Source organism: Anabrus simplex, chromosome 9 (genome assembly GCF_040414725.1).
Source record: "Anabrus simplex isolate iqAnaSimp1 chromosome 9, ASM4041472v1, whole genome shotgun sequence".
Classification (NCBI taxonomy): domain Eukaryota; kingdom Metazoa; phylum Arthropoda; class Insecta; order Orthoptera; family Tettigoniidae; genus Anabrus; species Anabrus simplex.
Genome location: NC_090273.1, coordinates 165,937,425 through 165,954,730, shown reverse-complemented (window position 1 = coordinate 165,954,730; position 17,306 = coordinate 165,937,425). Strand labels below are relative to the sequence as shown.

At 39.4% G+C, this 17,306-nt stretch overlaps 1 protein-coding gene across 3 annotated transcripts in view; it reads right to left on the bottom strand.

The window, feature by feature from the left end:
* Positions 1-12,376: 12,376 nt before the first annotated feature.
* Positions 12,377-17,306, bottom strand: part of mRpL4 (mitochondrial ribosomal protein L4) — a 261,863-nt gene continuing 256,933 nt past the window's right edge. For all 3 annotated transcript variants that reach the window (XM_067153850.2, XM_067153851.2, XM_067153852.2), the window contains one exon: positions 12,377-13,806. In XM_067153850.2, coding sequence (XP_067009951.2) covers positions 13,658-13,806 — 149 coding nt within the window. In that variant the 3' untranslated portion in view covers positions 12,377-13,657. The remainder of the gene's footprint in view (positions 13,807-17,306) is intronic.

Sequence of the window (17,306 nt, the reverse complement as noted above, 5' to 3'; positions counted from 1 at the left end):
CAACTCTATGATCTCCACTAAAAGCTTCTTCAGGCATGGCTGTTACATCTACAAGGTTCTTCCAGTGTTCTTTCTCTATGATTATATAATCAATCATGGTCTTTGTTCGTCTGTCTCCCCAACCATACCTTGTAATCTTCTGACTGTTCTTCATCCTAAACCAGGTGTTTCCAACAATCATTTGATTCCTCATGCAAAAATCCACCAACAACTCGCCTTCTGGATTTACATTTCTATATCCAAAGGGCCCTACAACATCTTCCTTTCCTTGTCTTTCCATTCCAACTTGTGCATTTAGATCTCCCATCAATAGCACTTCCTTATCTTCTATCTGTCTCTCCACTTCCTCTAAGAAGTCCTCTAGATGTTCATCTATGCATCCAGTTTGTGGGGCATACAACTGAAATAGATCTTTCACGCCATTTTCAAACTGGAGTCTCATCATCATCATCCTATCGCTGACGTACTTTGTATATTCCAGATATTCTTGGATTTCTCTTCTAAGTATGATGGCCACTCCATTTTTTGCTTCAGGTCCTCCGCTGTAATACAGCCTGTATCCTTCTCTCAGAGGGATCTCCCCTGTACCCCTCTTCTTGGTCTCGCACAGTCCAAGTATGGCTATATCTTCCTCTATCATTAAGTCAACCAGTTCTTCTGTCTTTCCCGTCAGTGTCGTTACATTAACTGTTGCAATTTTGATGTAGGTTGGTGCTGGTTGCCCATTTTTCACAGTTCCCCCAGCACCTGAAGAGCTGCGCGTCCCTTTTAGCAGAGGACGCCCTAACCTTTTCCGAGGCATCATATCTGCTTTGTCCATATAGGCTATTGTTACGATGGGCTCGCCACACCCAAAGGCATTTTATACCTACTGCCAGGTTCAAAATTAGGCCGCCCCTAACATGGAGACAGACACCTTTCGTAGCCGCTCCTCTGGAGTACAGACGCTACGGGTATGCCCCTTCCTCCATCCCCGCCGTACCGAAGTCCACCTTCTCCGCCGTAGATGCCGTTGAGGTCTTCACTCGTAACCCTGAGCTGGGACCCATACCAGATGTTACACACCGGGTCAGTTTCCTAATCTCTTAAAAATAGCTGAAGTTATCCTTAAAAGTGGAAACTTACACGATTTACATAATTACAGACCAATATCAATACTTACTGTTATTTCAAAAAATATTTGTATGTGCTATGATAGATGGCTTACTAAATTTTTAATGAAATATAACTTGTTAAATAATGCACAACACGGGTTCAGAGCTGGCAGAAGTACCCTGTCTGCTTTATCACATTTTACATAGCTGGTCATAAATGCTCTTGATAACGATGAAACTGTGACCGGACTATTTCTTGACCTTTCAAAGGCTTTGATACTGCTGATCATGAAATATTGTTGCACAAAATACATCAGACTGGGGTTAGAGGAAATGTTAATAACTGGTTTAGATCATACCTGGGTAAAAGATCTCAGCTTGTTGAAATTACACATTGTAATAATAAAGGGCATAATGAGACATATCACTCTCAGGTGAAAAACATAGACTTAGGGATTCTGCAGGGTAGTATTTTGGGGCCTGTTCTTTTCTTGATCTATGTGAATGATCTTCCTCACAATAATCAAGTAGAGACCGCAATTCTGCATGCTGATGATACAAATATAATTATTAATAATCCTGACCCTATGTCTATAGAAACTGCAGCAAATGCAGTCCTGTCTAGGTTAGAATCATGATTTTTTTTAAAAAACAAATTAACACTGAACCTAAAAAGGAACCAATGCATGGAATTCAAGCCATCTAACTACCATGAAAAACTGCAAAAACAAAAACAAAAAAATTACAACCTTTTCCAAAAACTCTTGCAGTAATTAATGAAACTTCAAAAAAGCCATGGATCACGAAGGGTATATGGATTTAAAGTCAAAAATGTAAATTACTAAGTAGATTAGCACAGCAGAGTTGTGACCTGGATTTTTGCAAATATGTTAAAAACTACAAATAAGTCTATGGAAGAGTTTTCAGGGTGGCTAAGATAATGCACATAACAAGAAAGTTAAAGAGTTGTGCAATAAATCATGAAACACATGGAATGTAATCAAGGGAGAAACCAACAGACACGCAACTGAAAATATGCTGACCACAAAATTTTAAGTAGTCCAGATATACGAAAAAATTAGATGGGGTTGTCATATTTAAAAAATACAGAGGTCTCTGAGTTCTGTTTGCTTTGCCTTAAGGATTTTGTCTGAAAGTTGTAGTGAAGAATATGTTACAATAGCATATTTTGGATATTTTCATTCAGTCATCTCTTATGCTATCAGTCTCTGGGGCTGCTACAAATCAAATCTTGATGTTATTTTTCAAATACAGAAACGAGCTATCAGAATTGTATCGAAACGTAACAGGTTAGATCATTGCAGACCATTATTTAAGAGACTAAGGATACTCCTCCAGTACCAAGCAGATACATCATGCAATGCATTCTACACGTTAAAAAAATATATATATATATTGATCACTTCAGAAAGAATTTTGACAATCACAATTACCTGACGTGAACAAGAAATAATATTTTTATCGAACACAAGAGTAAAACCATTGCCTTGAGACATATAGACTCTGTTGGAATCAGATTGTATAATAAGCTTCCAAATGAGATTAAAAGGGTAGTGAGGTGCCAATATCTCCGTAACGGTTGGTTTTAGGGAATTAAACATAGTTTTCGGGCCCGTATGGGTTACAGAGTTTTGTTCCTTGCGTAACGGGGATTAAATTGAGCTTTGTCTCGTCCTTGTATAACAAATTCAATATTTTGCCTATATTAGCCTATTTTATATCTCCCCCCCCCCTGCCACAACCTCGAACTGGTTGTTTTTTTTTTTTGCTAGTTGTTTTACGTCGCGCCAACACAAATAGGTCTTATGGGGACGATGGGACAGGAAAGGCCAAGGAATGGGAAGGAAGCGGCCGTGGCCTTAATTAAGGTACGGCCCCAGCATTTGCCTGGTGTGAAAATGGGAAACCACGGAAAACCATCTTCAGGGCTGTCGAACTGTTTTGAAAATAAAAAATACAGACCATGTTACTCACTGGCAATGCAGCTTTCTATACGTGAAGTAATTTTTAAAATTGGTTCATTAGTTTTTGAGTCTATCCGTTACAAACAAATATACAAATTTTTCCTCTTTATAATGTTAGTAGGTAGAGATTGTAGCACTTAGCGCAATTAACTACTCAATTACTCTAAGTGACAGCACAAATTCTCGGACCATACCTAAAAGGTACAGATCCGAGTTGTGGAAACGTGCAAAACCAAACAAATATCAAAGAGAAAAATGAACGAGAACTCACCGTTTAATGAACCGGTGACACCAGAGGGGTGGATTAAATGGAGACCTGCTCATCTAAAAATGTTTACTTTTTACAAATGAACACAACCACAACTTGGAAACAAAGAGAGATTTAATGATAAACCATAAGAAACTTACACATTAATAGAAACATCTTCACTGGAAATAAATCAAAATAAAACTTAGCACTTAAAATTGTTTTAAGAAAAACCTACGGTCGACCGATTTGTTAGAAATCAATAGAATAAATAAATAAATTATTTAATTAAAAAATTAATTAAGGCCATACGCCATATTAAAACACTTCTTCCACCTTTTAGATATAGTATAAAACCAATACACCTCACTCCAAATTTGATATTGCCATAAAATACTTGGTTTGAATTTTAAGAATCGAGTTCACTTAATTGTCTTTTCTCTTTTTTTTTTTTAACGAAAATGTTATTTCAGGTACATCCCAAGCAGTTCCTACAAGGAAAGGAGTAATGTCACTATCGAGTGTCAAGAAAAGTTTTCCTCGGAGAGTTCTAAATTGATCATGTTGCAATCTCCAGGAGAAACAGCCCTGAGATTATGAATGTCAAGGCAAAGAAAGGCATCAATGTAGCCTCAGATCACTATATGTCTCTTATCAAATTCAAACCAATTCCTGCAAACACAAGGAAGACAACCAAACAGATCACACGCTTCGATAATGATAAAATTCGGCAAAGGGGCAAGGAGTTCCAGGAGAAGGCTAGACCAAATGACTGTGACTTTAACGCCAAAAGTCTCCTTGTTGAGGCCGCCAAAGACGTTGCAGAAATCAAGAGAAGCAGAAAGCATGCCTGGTGGAATGGTACCTGCGAATCAGTCCTCCAAGAAAGACTCAAAGCGTGGAAACAGTACTACTCTACGAAATCAGAAAATGATTGGGAAACCTACAAAACCCAATGTGCCCAAGCAGCTAAGGTGTTCAGAAGTGAGAAACGTAAATACGAAAAATCTCTCATCGAAAAGATAGAACAGAACTTTAGGAAGAATGAAAGCAGAGAGTACTACAGAGCCTTCAAACGGAAACTCACTGGCTATAAACCACCATCTCTATGCTTTGAGCGAAAGGACGGCACACTGGCGACATCAAATGAAGAAAATTGCAGCATTCTGGCAGACTACTTCAAGAATTTACTTAATTGCTCTAAACCGCAAAGCGCCATTGAGACCAAGGAACCCTTACTCAGGCACCCAGATTCCAGACCACCCGACAGAGATGAAATCAAGCGCCACATTGCCCATCTCAAAAATAACAAAGCGCTGGGTGAAGACTCAGTAGTAGCAGAACTATGGAAATATTCCCCAGAGGAATCACTTGATATCTTGCAAAAGCAAATAGAAGAAATTTGGAACAAGGAGACCCTACCCGAAGATTGGAAAATAGCTTTGATCCATCCATTACACAAAAAAGGCAGCATGAAGACCATCAAAAACTACAGAGGAATATCTTTGCTACCCGTGACTTACAAAATTTTATCACTTGCCATTGTGGACCGTTTGGAAGTCAACAGCTGAACAGATCCAAAATCTCAAAACGATCATCAAATATTGTACACTAAGGTCCAAGCAGTATGTGTCTGTCTTTGTGGACTTTAAGAAAGCGTACGACTCCATTGACCGGGAAGTCCTGCTAAACATCTTAAATGAATTTGGAGTTGATTTGAAACGGCTAGCATTAATTAGAGCCACCCTGACCGATACAAAATCCAAGGTGAAGTTCCACGGATGTCTCTCGCATTCCTTTGACATCAAAACAGGAGTCCGACAAGGTGATGGGCTATCCCCGATACTCTTCAACTGTGTTCTTGAAAAGATCATCAGAACCTGGCGGGTGAGATTACAGGAAACCAACTACAGTCCATTTAGAATAGGAACCAAATCCAAGGGGATCGCAACAGACTGCTTAGCATTTGCCGATGATATTGCTTCTCTCTCAAACGACATAGAAACCGCTAGAGCTCAAGTTGAAATTTTAAAGGAAATTGCCGAACAAACTGGTTTGCAGATATCATTTGAGAAAACAGAAGTAATGACTAACATCAAAGAGGCTCCACCAAAACTCCATACGAAATACGGGGACATCGCCCGAGTAGATAAATTCAAATACCTGGGTGAGATCATAATGAAAAATGGACTGGACAAAGAAGCACTTCAGGAGCGAGTACGCAAACTGGAAATAGCAAACTGGAAAACATCCCGCACAATCTACAACAAAAAATGCCTTTCCCAAAACACCAAGATACGTCACTATGAAACAGTTCTGAAGCCAGTAGTTCTATATGCAGCCGAAACCCTGTCTCTAAATACCAACAAAGGACTCCTTGAAGAACTGGAGAAAAGAGAACGCAAAATTGTGAGAGGAATCTTGGGATCAAAGTATAGAAATGAAATCCATCAAAGGAGATCCAACAAGGAAGTCTACAGCAAAATAGAGAAAATTACCGACACAATCAGAAAAAATTAAAATTTTTAACTTTAAATTACAATCAGAAAAAGACGGGCACGATTTTACGGTCATCTGAAAAGAATGGACGGAAGAAAGTTAACTAAAGAAGTCTTTCACTTTTTTGATTCAAACCCCAAAACCACAATTCCCTGGTTTAGAAATACCAAAGAAGACCTGCAAATGCTACATATCTCAGCTGAAGATGCCCTTAACAGAGATCTCTTTCTGCAAGAAAATATTGATGAACGGGCTAAACCGAGACGAGCAACGGAAGAGAAGACACGGTGCTCCTTGGACAGAGGAGCGTAAGCAGGCCCACTCACAAAGAATGAGGGAAATTTGGGCTCTAAAGAAGGCCAAGTTCAGTGTCAAATGCAACAAGACTTAACGTGGTCTTTGATGACCCCAGCGAATTATATATAATAATAATAATAATAATAATAATAATAATAATAATAATAATAATAATAATAATAATAATCATCAGGTTAGCGATACGGTAGGAACACATGCCAACCGGGAGAGGAAAGTGCCAAATATAATAAAAGGGAACAGGTGGAACCACCCACAAAACCAATTTTATAACAGGAACATCAATTCATTTCCATCAACATTCATCAACAATCAGCATTCCCCATAACAACATTAGCGTTCCCATAGCAACGAACACACGCTAGGTCAGTTCAGGGAAGGGGCCAATCACAGGCCGCCAATCAACAATAGACCAAAAACATTGAGAGAGACAAGAGAAAAACAGGACGCTGAAATACCACCAAAATACAGCCCAAAAAAATAATAATAGTAGGTTAAGAAGCCGCAAAAGAAGTTTGAATGAAAATAGAAAACAAACGTAAACCCCACATCCTTGTAGTAACTCGCTTGATTAGTAACTTTGCCAAAACATTGCGTTAATCACTACCAATCGGGCCTAGAAAGGCAACCACCAAACGTTAAATATTAAATTTACAATTTAAGACGCAAGTCCTCAGTGAACATAACTAGTTGACACACAATTACTTCTTTTTTTTCTGGAACCGGCAGAGGAAAAGTGTTCGAAAACCACAAGGTTAAATTACAGAATTTATATGACGCAAAGCTTCATTATGTTCCGGAGTTCACTCCACTTTTCGAAATTTTCAGTTCACCACACGGAATCAGGTAAAATGAGCATAGTAAAAACACTTACATGGTATCAGCTTGCTGCGGTAGAGAAGTTGTTCCAATCTTCAATGTTTACATACATATGGCAGAGGGTATCCTTAAAAGCACACAGAATTTTCAGACGAGGAAAATAATTAAAATAAAATCAGGAGAAAAAACCTTGAAGTTCACTAGGACGTAAGCCCAATCGAATTAACTTCAACCAGGTTCCATTTTAAAAACCAAACCCATACCGCTAGGCAGAGAGGCACGCCGCTGTAGCATCTTGCTTCACTTTCAGAACGATAATGGCGATTACCCAGGAGCCTCCAGTCAGTGCACAGCCGCAATGATGGCGCGCGCATACACGCCCAGTGGAGGGGGAGCGCGTGGGGAGCTAGTTCATACCTTCGACACTAGAATGCAGGAGAATACAGAGAAAAAGCACCATCTGTGCACACACTACAGATGGGTATCTTAACCTTTTAAGTCAGTCGAAGTTTCAGTTTATTAACTTTGAAAACTATGGTATCTGCGACCATGAATTACTTGTTGAATACGTAGCAGCGAACCACTATAACAACACAAATTTCAATGGCCATGCAGCCAGTCCAAAAATGTTTACGGAGAGGGTATAAAGTAATACGCCGGTAATAAGATTATTCGTTTAAATTAATATTTCAGCATTAGATACCTACTTATAGGTTGCATTTGGTAGTATATCAAGTATGGCAGCCATTTATGGGCATGTATAGTCATTAATACATATTATTAATAATATTTAGAGGTTGATAGCCATTTCAAATCTTAATCCATGGTATTCCCTATACTTAGAAGTTGAATTTCATGACGTCATACATTGGATTTCCAAATCAATTGAGAAAGTATTTGGTTATTTATGATATGTTTATTTGATTTTCAAACATAATAGATGTTTTGATGTAATGCTAATCACTATTAATATTTTAATTTTGATTGAATTGTAACCCATGAATGCTACATAGGTATGAAAATGACCTTATTCGTTATGCCAAGTTTATGAAAAGTTTAATATGAACAACGAAAGTCATTGTCCTTGAAATCAACAGTGAACTTACGATAAAATGAAGAATGTTTTGTGTAAGCAAGAGTGAACAATTAATTTAACTGGATTTAACTCACGCGAATTTGTAAATAACTTATTTCTTTTATTTTCTTGTGTAATAGTATAAGTGGATGGTTCAAGTGCCGCCACCGCCAAAGGCCCTCCGCAGAGGCCTCTGGCATAATCGTGTTTGTAAACAAAGCCACGTGCTCTTGTTTGTAAACAAAGCCTAAACAAAGCCACGTGCTTTTTTTGACATCTGCCTTCTTTAATCAACAAAGCTTCGTGCTGCCCTCTTTACAGCACTAAACCTTATATGCATGCAGTAGCGGGCAATTTGAAAGCCACATAATTTTTGACAGCTGTCAGCGGCCATCTTGGAGGGGCTTAACCTAACTTTTTACATGCAAGAAAGCAAACCTAACCTCATGGAAGGGCCTAACCTTAGTTTTACGGCCGGATGCCCTTCCTGACGCCTAAGACAGTGAGCTTAACTTTACAGACGCTATCTTAGAGGGGCTTAACCTTACTTTTTACATACACACAAGACAGCAAGCCTAACCTCATGGAGGGGTCTAACCTCAGTTTTACGGCCGTATGCCCTTCCTGACGCTATCTTGAGTAGTAGAACAATGGCTATTCTTGAGACCTTATTTGCATAGTAGGGCAATGGAGATTAACATGAGAGTGCACACCTAACAGCATGGAGGAGCCTAACCTCAGTTTTACGGCAGGATGCCCTTCCCGGCGCCAATTGCACAAGATGGCGGCTATCTAATCACACAAGATGGCAGCTACACATAGGCTCTTATGAGACGCCCTAGGGATGATTGCACACGATGGCAGCTATCTAATTCTACAAGATGGCGACTATACATGAGCTCTTATGAGACGGACTAGGGGTGCTTGCGCAAGATGGCTGCTATACATAGGCTCTTATGAGACGCCCTAGGGACGACTGCGCAAGATGACAGCTATCTAATTCTACAAGATGGCAGCTATACACGAGCTTTTATGAGACGGACTAGGGGTGCTTGCGCAAGATGGCTGCTATACATAGGCTCTTATGAGACGCCCTAGGGATGCTTGCACAAGATGGCGGCTATACACAGGCTTATATAGAGAAAGCTGGCTTAGAGGCTACTGTGCAAGATGGCGGCTATACACAGGCTCTTATGAGGCTAACTCCTAGAACGTGGGTCAGAGCAAGATCACGGCTATACATAGGCTCTTATGGAGAAACCTGGCACAGGGGTAACATAGGAATTAAGGTGATGGCCTAAGGCTGATTGCGCAAGATGACGGCCACACACAACTTCCTAGTGCTAGGGACCCCAAAGCAAGATCGTCGCAATACATTGGTTACATGAGACCAACTTTGAAGTAGGAGCTAATGGCGATACATTGTTCCTATAGGCCTAACTCTACAGCGCTGCCTCAGGGGCTCACAACTTGTAACTTATGACCTATTAGTTTTACCAGCCTAACTTACGAGGGGCTGAGGTAAGGGTTACTATGCAAGACAACTGCTATACTCTTTTTGTATAGACCTTAACTAGAGGGTCGCCTCAGGGGCTCGTAACTTTTAACTTATAACCTATTAGTTTGACCAGCCTGAAATTCGAGAAATGAGGCAAGGGTTATTATACAAGATAACTGCAATACTCTATTTGTATAGACAAGATGGCGACTGCTCTTATGTAGAAAGCTGGCTGAGGAGGCCTACTGCACAAGATGGGGGCTATACACAGGCTGTCATGAAGAAAGGTAGCTTAGAGGCTACTGCACAAGATGGCAGCTATACACAGGCTGTTATAACTTCCTCTTCCTCCTCTGTCAAGGCATAGCCTAAGTCTGTATCAAACAAGTTTAAACATGCATTATACTGCACAAGATGGCAGCTATACATAAGCTGTTATGACCTTCTCCACTTCCTTCTTTATCAAGGCATAGTTTTATATCTCTATCGAACAAGTTTAAACATGCATAACGAAGGCTAGAGTGAGCACGTGCTATTAACCTGCAGCAATGACATGATCTTAGTTATACATACTTAGCCTCGTTCATTTTCTCAAGCCATAATAAATAGAATGAGTAGGTGTAAAGAGGCAAAGGAATGCAATGAGTACAACATTTTGAATGCAATAAAATATTTATTTACAATGTACTACAACAGTTTTCATTTTGCTGCTGACTACGTTCCTATGCTTCTTAACAGCTTTCTGCGAAGGGGTAGCATGCTTCCGAAATTGTAATACCTCCTGAAACATTAATGTATCAAGACAAGTTACAATTAGCACACACTAGAATTGATTGTAGAACAAGACGAAGCATATTGGCTATCATTGTTCAGAACAGAAAAAGTTATGAGATTAATCTCTCTGTTGATACAATCGCACTCTTATGCAATAATAGAATTGCAAATGTTGTATATCTCCATCCGACATACTTCTTAATTACTGCAGATAAAATGATTTTACTACTTTGCACAGGGGGATACATTTGTCTTAAGGAGATACGTTTTGCGAGATTCGAACACATGCAACAGAAAAAAAAAACCTATATAGCTTTCGAACTCTGCTTTAGTTACAATAGAAAAATAAAACAAAGATTCAAACCCTGTTCTCTTATCGTGAACAAGGAAAGTGAAATTAAACAGAACGCTAATGCTACGTGCTTTTTGACAAGTACTAACCACGTGGGTGTAGATTTTGAACTTCGCATGCTGACGTAGTATACCATGTGACCGTGACGTCACGACCACGTGGTCTTGTTTGTAAACAAAGCCACGTGCTTTTTTGACAGCTGTCATCTAGGCAAACCCTAACCTCACTTTTAAGGACAATAGAGCATCGCTAACCTCACTGCTGTCGTGTGTTCCAAACACTAAAAACTATCAAGCAGATACTGATATCTGTTAGAAAAACGCAATTCAGTGCACTACTAATAGGTCGGGTATTTTATTCTTTATTAGGTAATTCTAATAAGACATGACCCGTAAATTCAATTCCCTGTTACGTGCAGCATGAACTTCTTTGGTTCTGAGCACATTCAAGTGCTAGGGACTTACATGTAAGCAGTGTATTTCTTATAGCACTAAGTGTTCTGTTTAATTTTACTTTCCGCACAAGCTACATGCTTGTAACCCATGGCAACAGATTGAAATAATATGCTTCCGAACTGATTTTTTATGTTACATGTTTATGCGATAACTTGTTCGAATGCTAGGGGGCTTAAATGTAAGCAGTGTATTTCTTATAGCACTAGCGTTCTGTTTAATTTCACTTTCCGTGTTTGCGATAAGAGAACAGGGTTTGAATCTATGTTTTTTTCTATTGTAACTAAATCAGAGTTCGAAATCTATACAGGTTTTTTTCTGTTGCGTGTGTTTGAATCCCGCAATATTTATCTCCTCCCCCCCCCCGCAAAGTAGTAAAATCATTTTTATCTGCAGTGATTAAGAAGAAGTATGTTGGATGGAGGTATAAGAGATTTGCAATTCTATATGTGTGCACTGTTTGCATAAGAGTGCGATTGTATCAACAGAGAGATTAATCTTATAATGTTTTGAGTTTTTCTGTTCTGAACATTGATAGCCAACATGGTTCATCTTGTTCTACAATCAATTCTAGTGTGTGTGCTAATTGTAACTTGTCTTGATACATTAATGTTTCAGGAGGTATTACAATTTCGGAAGCATGCTACCTCTTCGCAGAAAGCTGTTAAGAAGCATAGCAACCTTGTCAGCAGCAAAACGAAAACTGTTGTAGTACATTGTAAATAAATATTTTATTGCATTCAAAATGTTGTACTATCTCTGTACTGTCTTGCCGCCATGCTCGCAATAAGTGTGACTCAACAATGAATGGTAAGAATGAAGAATGATGTATTCTTGGTTCTTGTTAGCTACAACCTTTCTGAAGCATGAGAAAGCATCGCAGGCTTAAAACCATGTATAAATATCACACATTTTATTTTTCTCTGATGTGGACGCTAAGTACTAATGGGTGGCTGTTTCGAGGTAAAGCAGCAACTCCTGTCACTGTCAGGCACTGTTGGCCTACCTTGGAGAGACTACATCTGTCTGTGTTGGTGTATCCAGATGTAAGTGGGTATTTCCTTGTGCATTGGAAGTGTGGAGACCCAAACGTGAGATGATCTATAGGTTCCCGCCAACACCACAGGTGTTCTGAAGAATCATGTTTGTCTGTATGTGGAAATGAATTAAACAAGTGAACTTACCTAAAAGCAATAACAAAAGCTATAAAGTTTTGAGCAACAATGTTTAATTGATGGGCAAGGTCACTGAAAAATAATCATTCCCTTCATTATAACAAAACGTCAGGTTTATTAGACTTTTCTCACTACAACATTTACTAAAATTAATTGTTAATGCAGAACTAGAGAACAGGTCTTTATTTCTTTCAGAGTTTTAGGAAATGTAGCTGAAGTACAAAGAATGTACGTTCTCTTTCCAAAAGGCCTTTCAAAAATACCATGCAAACAGAATGTGATATCTCTCCCAAGTAACTAGCCAATTGCAGTGCATTTCTGAAACAGTCATTGCTCGACAGCCGTTAGTTTGCGAGTGTGGCGAGTATGTGTTGCGACTTTCAAGGTGTCTGAATATTACAAGCAACGTTTTCACATTTGCTTCAACTTCAAACTATAGCAAATGTTTACAGAGACGTATCAAATGAAGAAGACAGTTTGTGGCGATCCGCTCAGATCAAAGAAAACACAGCAGGTCAGGCAAAACGAGCAAGTATTGTCAATGGTTTTTTTTTTTTGACATGAATGAAGTTGTGAAGTATGAATTCCTTCCTACCTGAGGGCTGAATGGTGAGTTGCTGGTATTACCTTGAGTCTCGAGACTTTGGCTGTCAGAAGGAAAAGAATGACGACAATTTCTTTCTCCCAAACTGCCTACCAGGAGGCTGCAGCTATGTTCCCTAACTGCCACTATGGGCCGTCACCTTTCAAGCAAGGACGAAAGAAAATTTACACTACAAACCTGTTTCTTAGATTTCCATTATGCTTTTCTTTGATTTGTGACAACTACTGTAAATACACCGTAAACAAAATTGTAAATGCAATCTTTTCTTCATAATTGCTTAGGAGAAATTTCTTACGAAAACTGAAGTTATTTAATTTAGCTTTCAACGGACACATTTCACTTGTATTCACACGTCCAAACTGTCCTTTTTCCGCTCACTTTGCTTTTCGCCCGCCAAATACCCAGACGAGACACGTATTGCAACTCTCATCCTCACTGTTCTACCTTTAGCCACGAAAAACACAACTGACACCTCGAAAATGATCCGATGTGTACGCAGCATGCTTCTCGGTTGTGGGGGGAACAGAGTGAGCAGAAAAATAACAATTTCCAGGAGCACTGTATGTCACAAGCACCATACCAACATTGACGCAAATGATGCGTGCACTCCAACTTTTCCCCACCAAATTTTGACAAAAATACGCGTATTTGCGTACAGACGGGAATGACTATGTGGAGTGAATATCACTTTTTAAGTCACCTTTCATACTGGCAAACTCCATCAAAAAACAGCTGAAGTCACAAATGTTCATAAGACAAAGAACTAAATTATCCATGCTGATCCAGCTTGAAAGCAGACTGAGACGATACAGAGTCATTCCTGTGGAGGTGGTAGAGAAGCTTCTCTTCGATATGGTCCACAGCTGCCATCGTTAGCACCAGAGTGCTGTGCTTCAACATGCTGTACACATTCAGTCCTGAAACAAAAATGATATTTTTTGAGCTTCATCAAAACATAATGATGACGATGATGATGATAAGTGTTCGTGTAAACAAAACTTTGAATAAAATATGAATGGAAGCTGATTTAGAGGAACACTCCTGTAATCTAGCAATCTGATCTGATTATGAGGAGGTGTGAATGACACAAAATGAAATGCATCTCTGAAATCAAGGAGTAGTTCGTACCTAGAAGGAAAGCAGAGCCATCAATCAAATGCAATATAACCACTTTGACAGGAAAAGGAACCTTGGTGCAGACAACACCAGGTCAAACCCAACATCTGCTTGGTGGATGAGGACACTGAATGGTCCTGTCACAGTGGTCCGTTCTTTGTTAGCCCTGTACTCTGGTCAGAATTATTCATGTGTCCACAATAACATGGAATTTCCATCATGACTGTATGTACAGGAAGATGTCATCCGCTTGGACCACGGGAACCAGCATTTCAAAAACAGCGATGTTTGTGAACTCTGTGGTAAAAGTGTAGCATAGACACCACTGGTTCATGGAAACTGTGTGAAGGCCAACCAACAGGCTACAGTGGAAGAGCTCAGTGAACAAGGCTCTGGAGTAAATGGACGGTGACTGCACCCTGCTAATTGACGAAAACGACAGTATGGCAACTTGGCAATGGGTTGTATTTTCAGCTGCACACATCAGTGTGTCCGGCAACCATTGCTGTTGTGGGCACAGTGCTATGGTCTGGGGAACACCCTCACAGTATTCTTTAAGTTGTTACAAGTGAAATATGTAATATGAGTGGAATGTATTTTTTTTGAAGTCTTTGTTTGTAAAATACAATATGATGTTTTATTTTTATTGACCTAACCTGTACTGTATAATGTTGTAACATAGGCATTTGTAAATAGTAGAATTCTGTCCACAGTTCCTGGAAAGATCCAGAAAGTTACATAACTTTTGTACAGGGTGTGTTACTTTGTTGGTATGTGTTCTAGAAAGTGTGTTCTGTCTATTCTGGAAAAATACGACTTTCGCGATCATGCGTATTCTAGAATGTTAGTCAAAGTTCGCAATCGAAAGTAAGGTTGTGATTGGTGAGTCTAGGTGGCGATAGGGAACATGTGCACGCTGATTGGTTGCCTCCAAGGCCAGTAATTCCTATATATAGTGAGCGAGGCAGTGTTCGAATCAAATCCTGTATCCTGAATTCTGTCGGTCTCGGTTTATCTGACTGCGAGCAGCCTATCTGGTTGACGTCCCCCGGCTTCCAGGATGGCACACTCCTCGGGTAAGCACTCTTGAATTCCGTTCCTGCTAAAATTTCCATAATGTTCCGATTTGCTTTTCATACAGGAGTCTGCCCTAACCTCGCCTAGATTCACCAAATTAGTTACTTATGACGCCTTAGTTTTTCAGCTGGACTTACCTGTTCGTTTCCGAGGCATTCCCGTTTTGTTTCACTAAAATATGTATATTGTAGTTTAATAGTATTTCCCTTGGGGTTTGCTTCTGATAGTTCTGTATCACTTTAGGTACGCTAGGTTTTGGATAACCTGTAAATTGCATTGTACTACTGCATTGGAAACTAGATGTACAGGTGATTTGAAATTTGAATTTACACTGCTACGAATAACCTATGTATATCACTGAACTTATAGCTCATAACTTGGAATGTATTTGTAGAATTATCTTGTAAATAATATTTTTAAAAACTAAGGATCACGGTGATTCATTTCGGAATCTGCTATCTAAGCCATGTCCATGCCTTTGGTAGGTTCCCAGCCCTTCCATCTTCCCGTTTTGTCGTTCACTAGTTGGCCCTACTGATAGTTACGTACTTGTTTTGTTGGAGATCCGCGTAATGCTAGCTACTGTTTTTCCGAGTGTATAGTGTTTTCTTATATTGTGTATTGTACTCTTACCTTCCCCTTTTAACTGTATTTGTGCCTTGTTTGGTGTTACCACTGTGGTAGAGGTAACAAAGTACTATTATCTGTACAGATTCATCGATTTGGTTACGAATCCATCCTCGACAATCGCGTCCAACTATCGACGATGATTGTCAGGCGCCTTACCACACGGAACAACACGATCAAGATTTCAAAGTTTTTCCTGGCCCCCAATATATTTTGGGACCAACTTGCCACGCACCCTGTGCAGACAGCATGGTTCCAGATACCCGTAAGAACCTATCTGGATACTTGCGGGTGATTCATGCATGCGCATCACCAGGAAACAACCAGTATTTACAGTCAGGGGAGGAGGAGGCTATCAATAATCGTTTTCAAGCCATGTGAAATAGTAAGTCTAAGAGTTAATTCCCAAATATTTAATTTTCACAACTGCATTGTACTCAATAGCTCATGTTCAGTACATATATCATACAGCACAACAATGTTAAGCACAAAACAAAAAGGGACAACCGGTGGGGTCCGATGGTCTCTAATATCCAATGTCCTGTTGGAAAGCATCTGCCATTACAACTGCAATCACTCATTGTGTACTATTTCAATCAATATTTCATTTTTACAATGGCATTGTACTCAACGTATTAACGGTACATATCAAAGAGATGTCAACCAGGGAAAGTTGGAATTGTCTGATTTTCAAAGTTATTAATTTCCTTGCTACTAGGAATTCCCTATACGGAACTTACTTTTCTTTGGAAACTAATTGCCAGGTTCTTTAATAGGGGTGTGGTACTTTATGAAGTACCTTAGTTTATTTCCTTTTGATACTCATACAGATTAAGCTTAACAAGTGGCACTTAAATATTACTTAGACATAATTCTGTGACTAAGACATGTTTCTATGAATATTCATGACACTTTTGTAGAAAGTAACATTCGTCACGTAACCGAATTAAACTTTCCTATTAAGACATATTTTCTAAGTTTTTAAGTCTTTGGCACTTGTTGACACTCTTCAGTTGTGTGGAATGGTAAAAAACAGCTGAACATATCACACTTGATGCAAAGTACCAGGTAGGCCATCGTTATTCTGATTGTAAGCCTTGTACAAAGGTCAATACAATCTCTCTATCTAAGCTCAAGGCCAGATGTGGAGTAACCTATCACCATTTTTTATCCACAGAGATAGAGAGATACATTTTCATTCATACGATTGGTGCTGCACTGACTGAACAGATTTGGATGTGGGAGTGAGACAACTGGTCAAAGAACAGTCCTCTGGGACTTGATTTTCATGGATGGTCCCAGCGTATACGGCAGCTGGTCCGTGTGACGATATTACAGTACCATATATATAACTCGGGATCTGACTATTCGAAAAGCCGTATTATTCAATTACGTGCCTGTACGGCACGGCTAATCTTAAATGCCCGGTCCATGGAACAGTTGTCTACATGTCTCCTGCTCATTACAGTTAAGGCTATTGTGGCATTTTGTCACCGAATTATTCTGAAACATTTCTCCGTGTTGCCAGTATGTGTTGCGTATGAGACGGCAAATCAAAAACTCTGACGCCCTCTGTCCGTGAACTGTATGACTTATC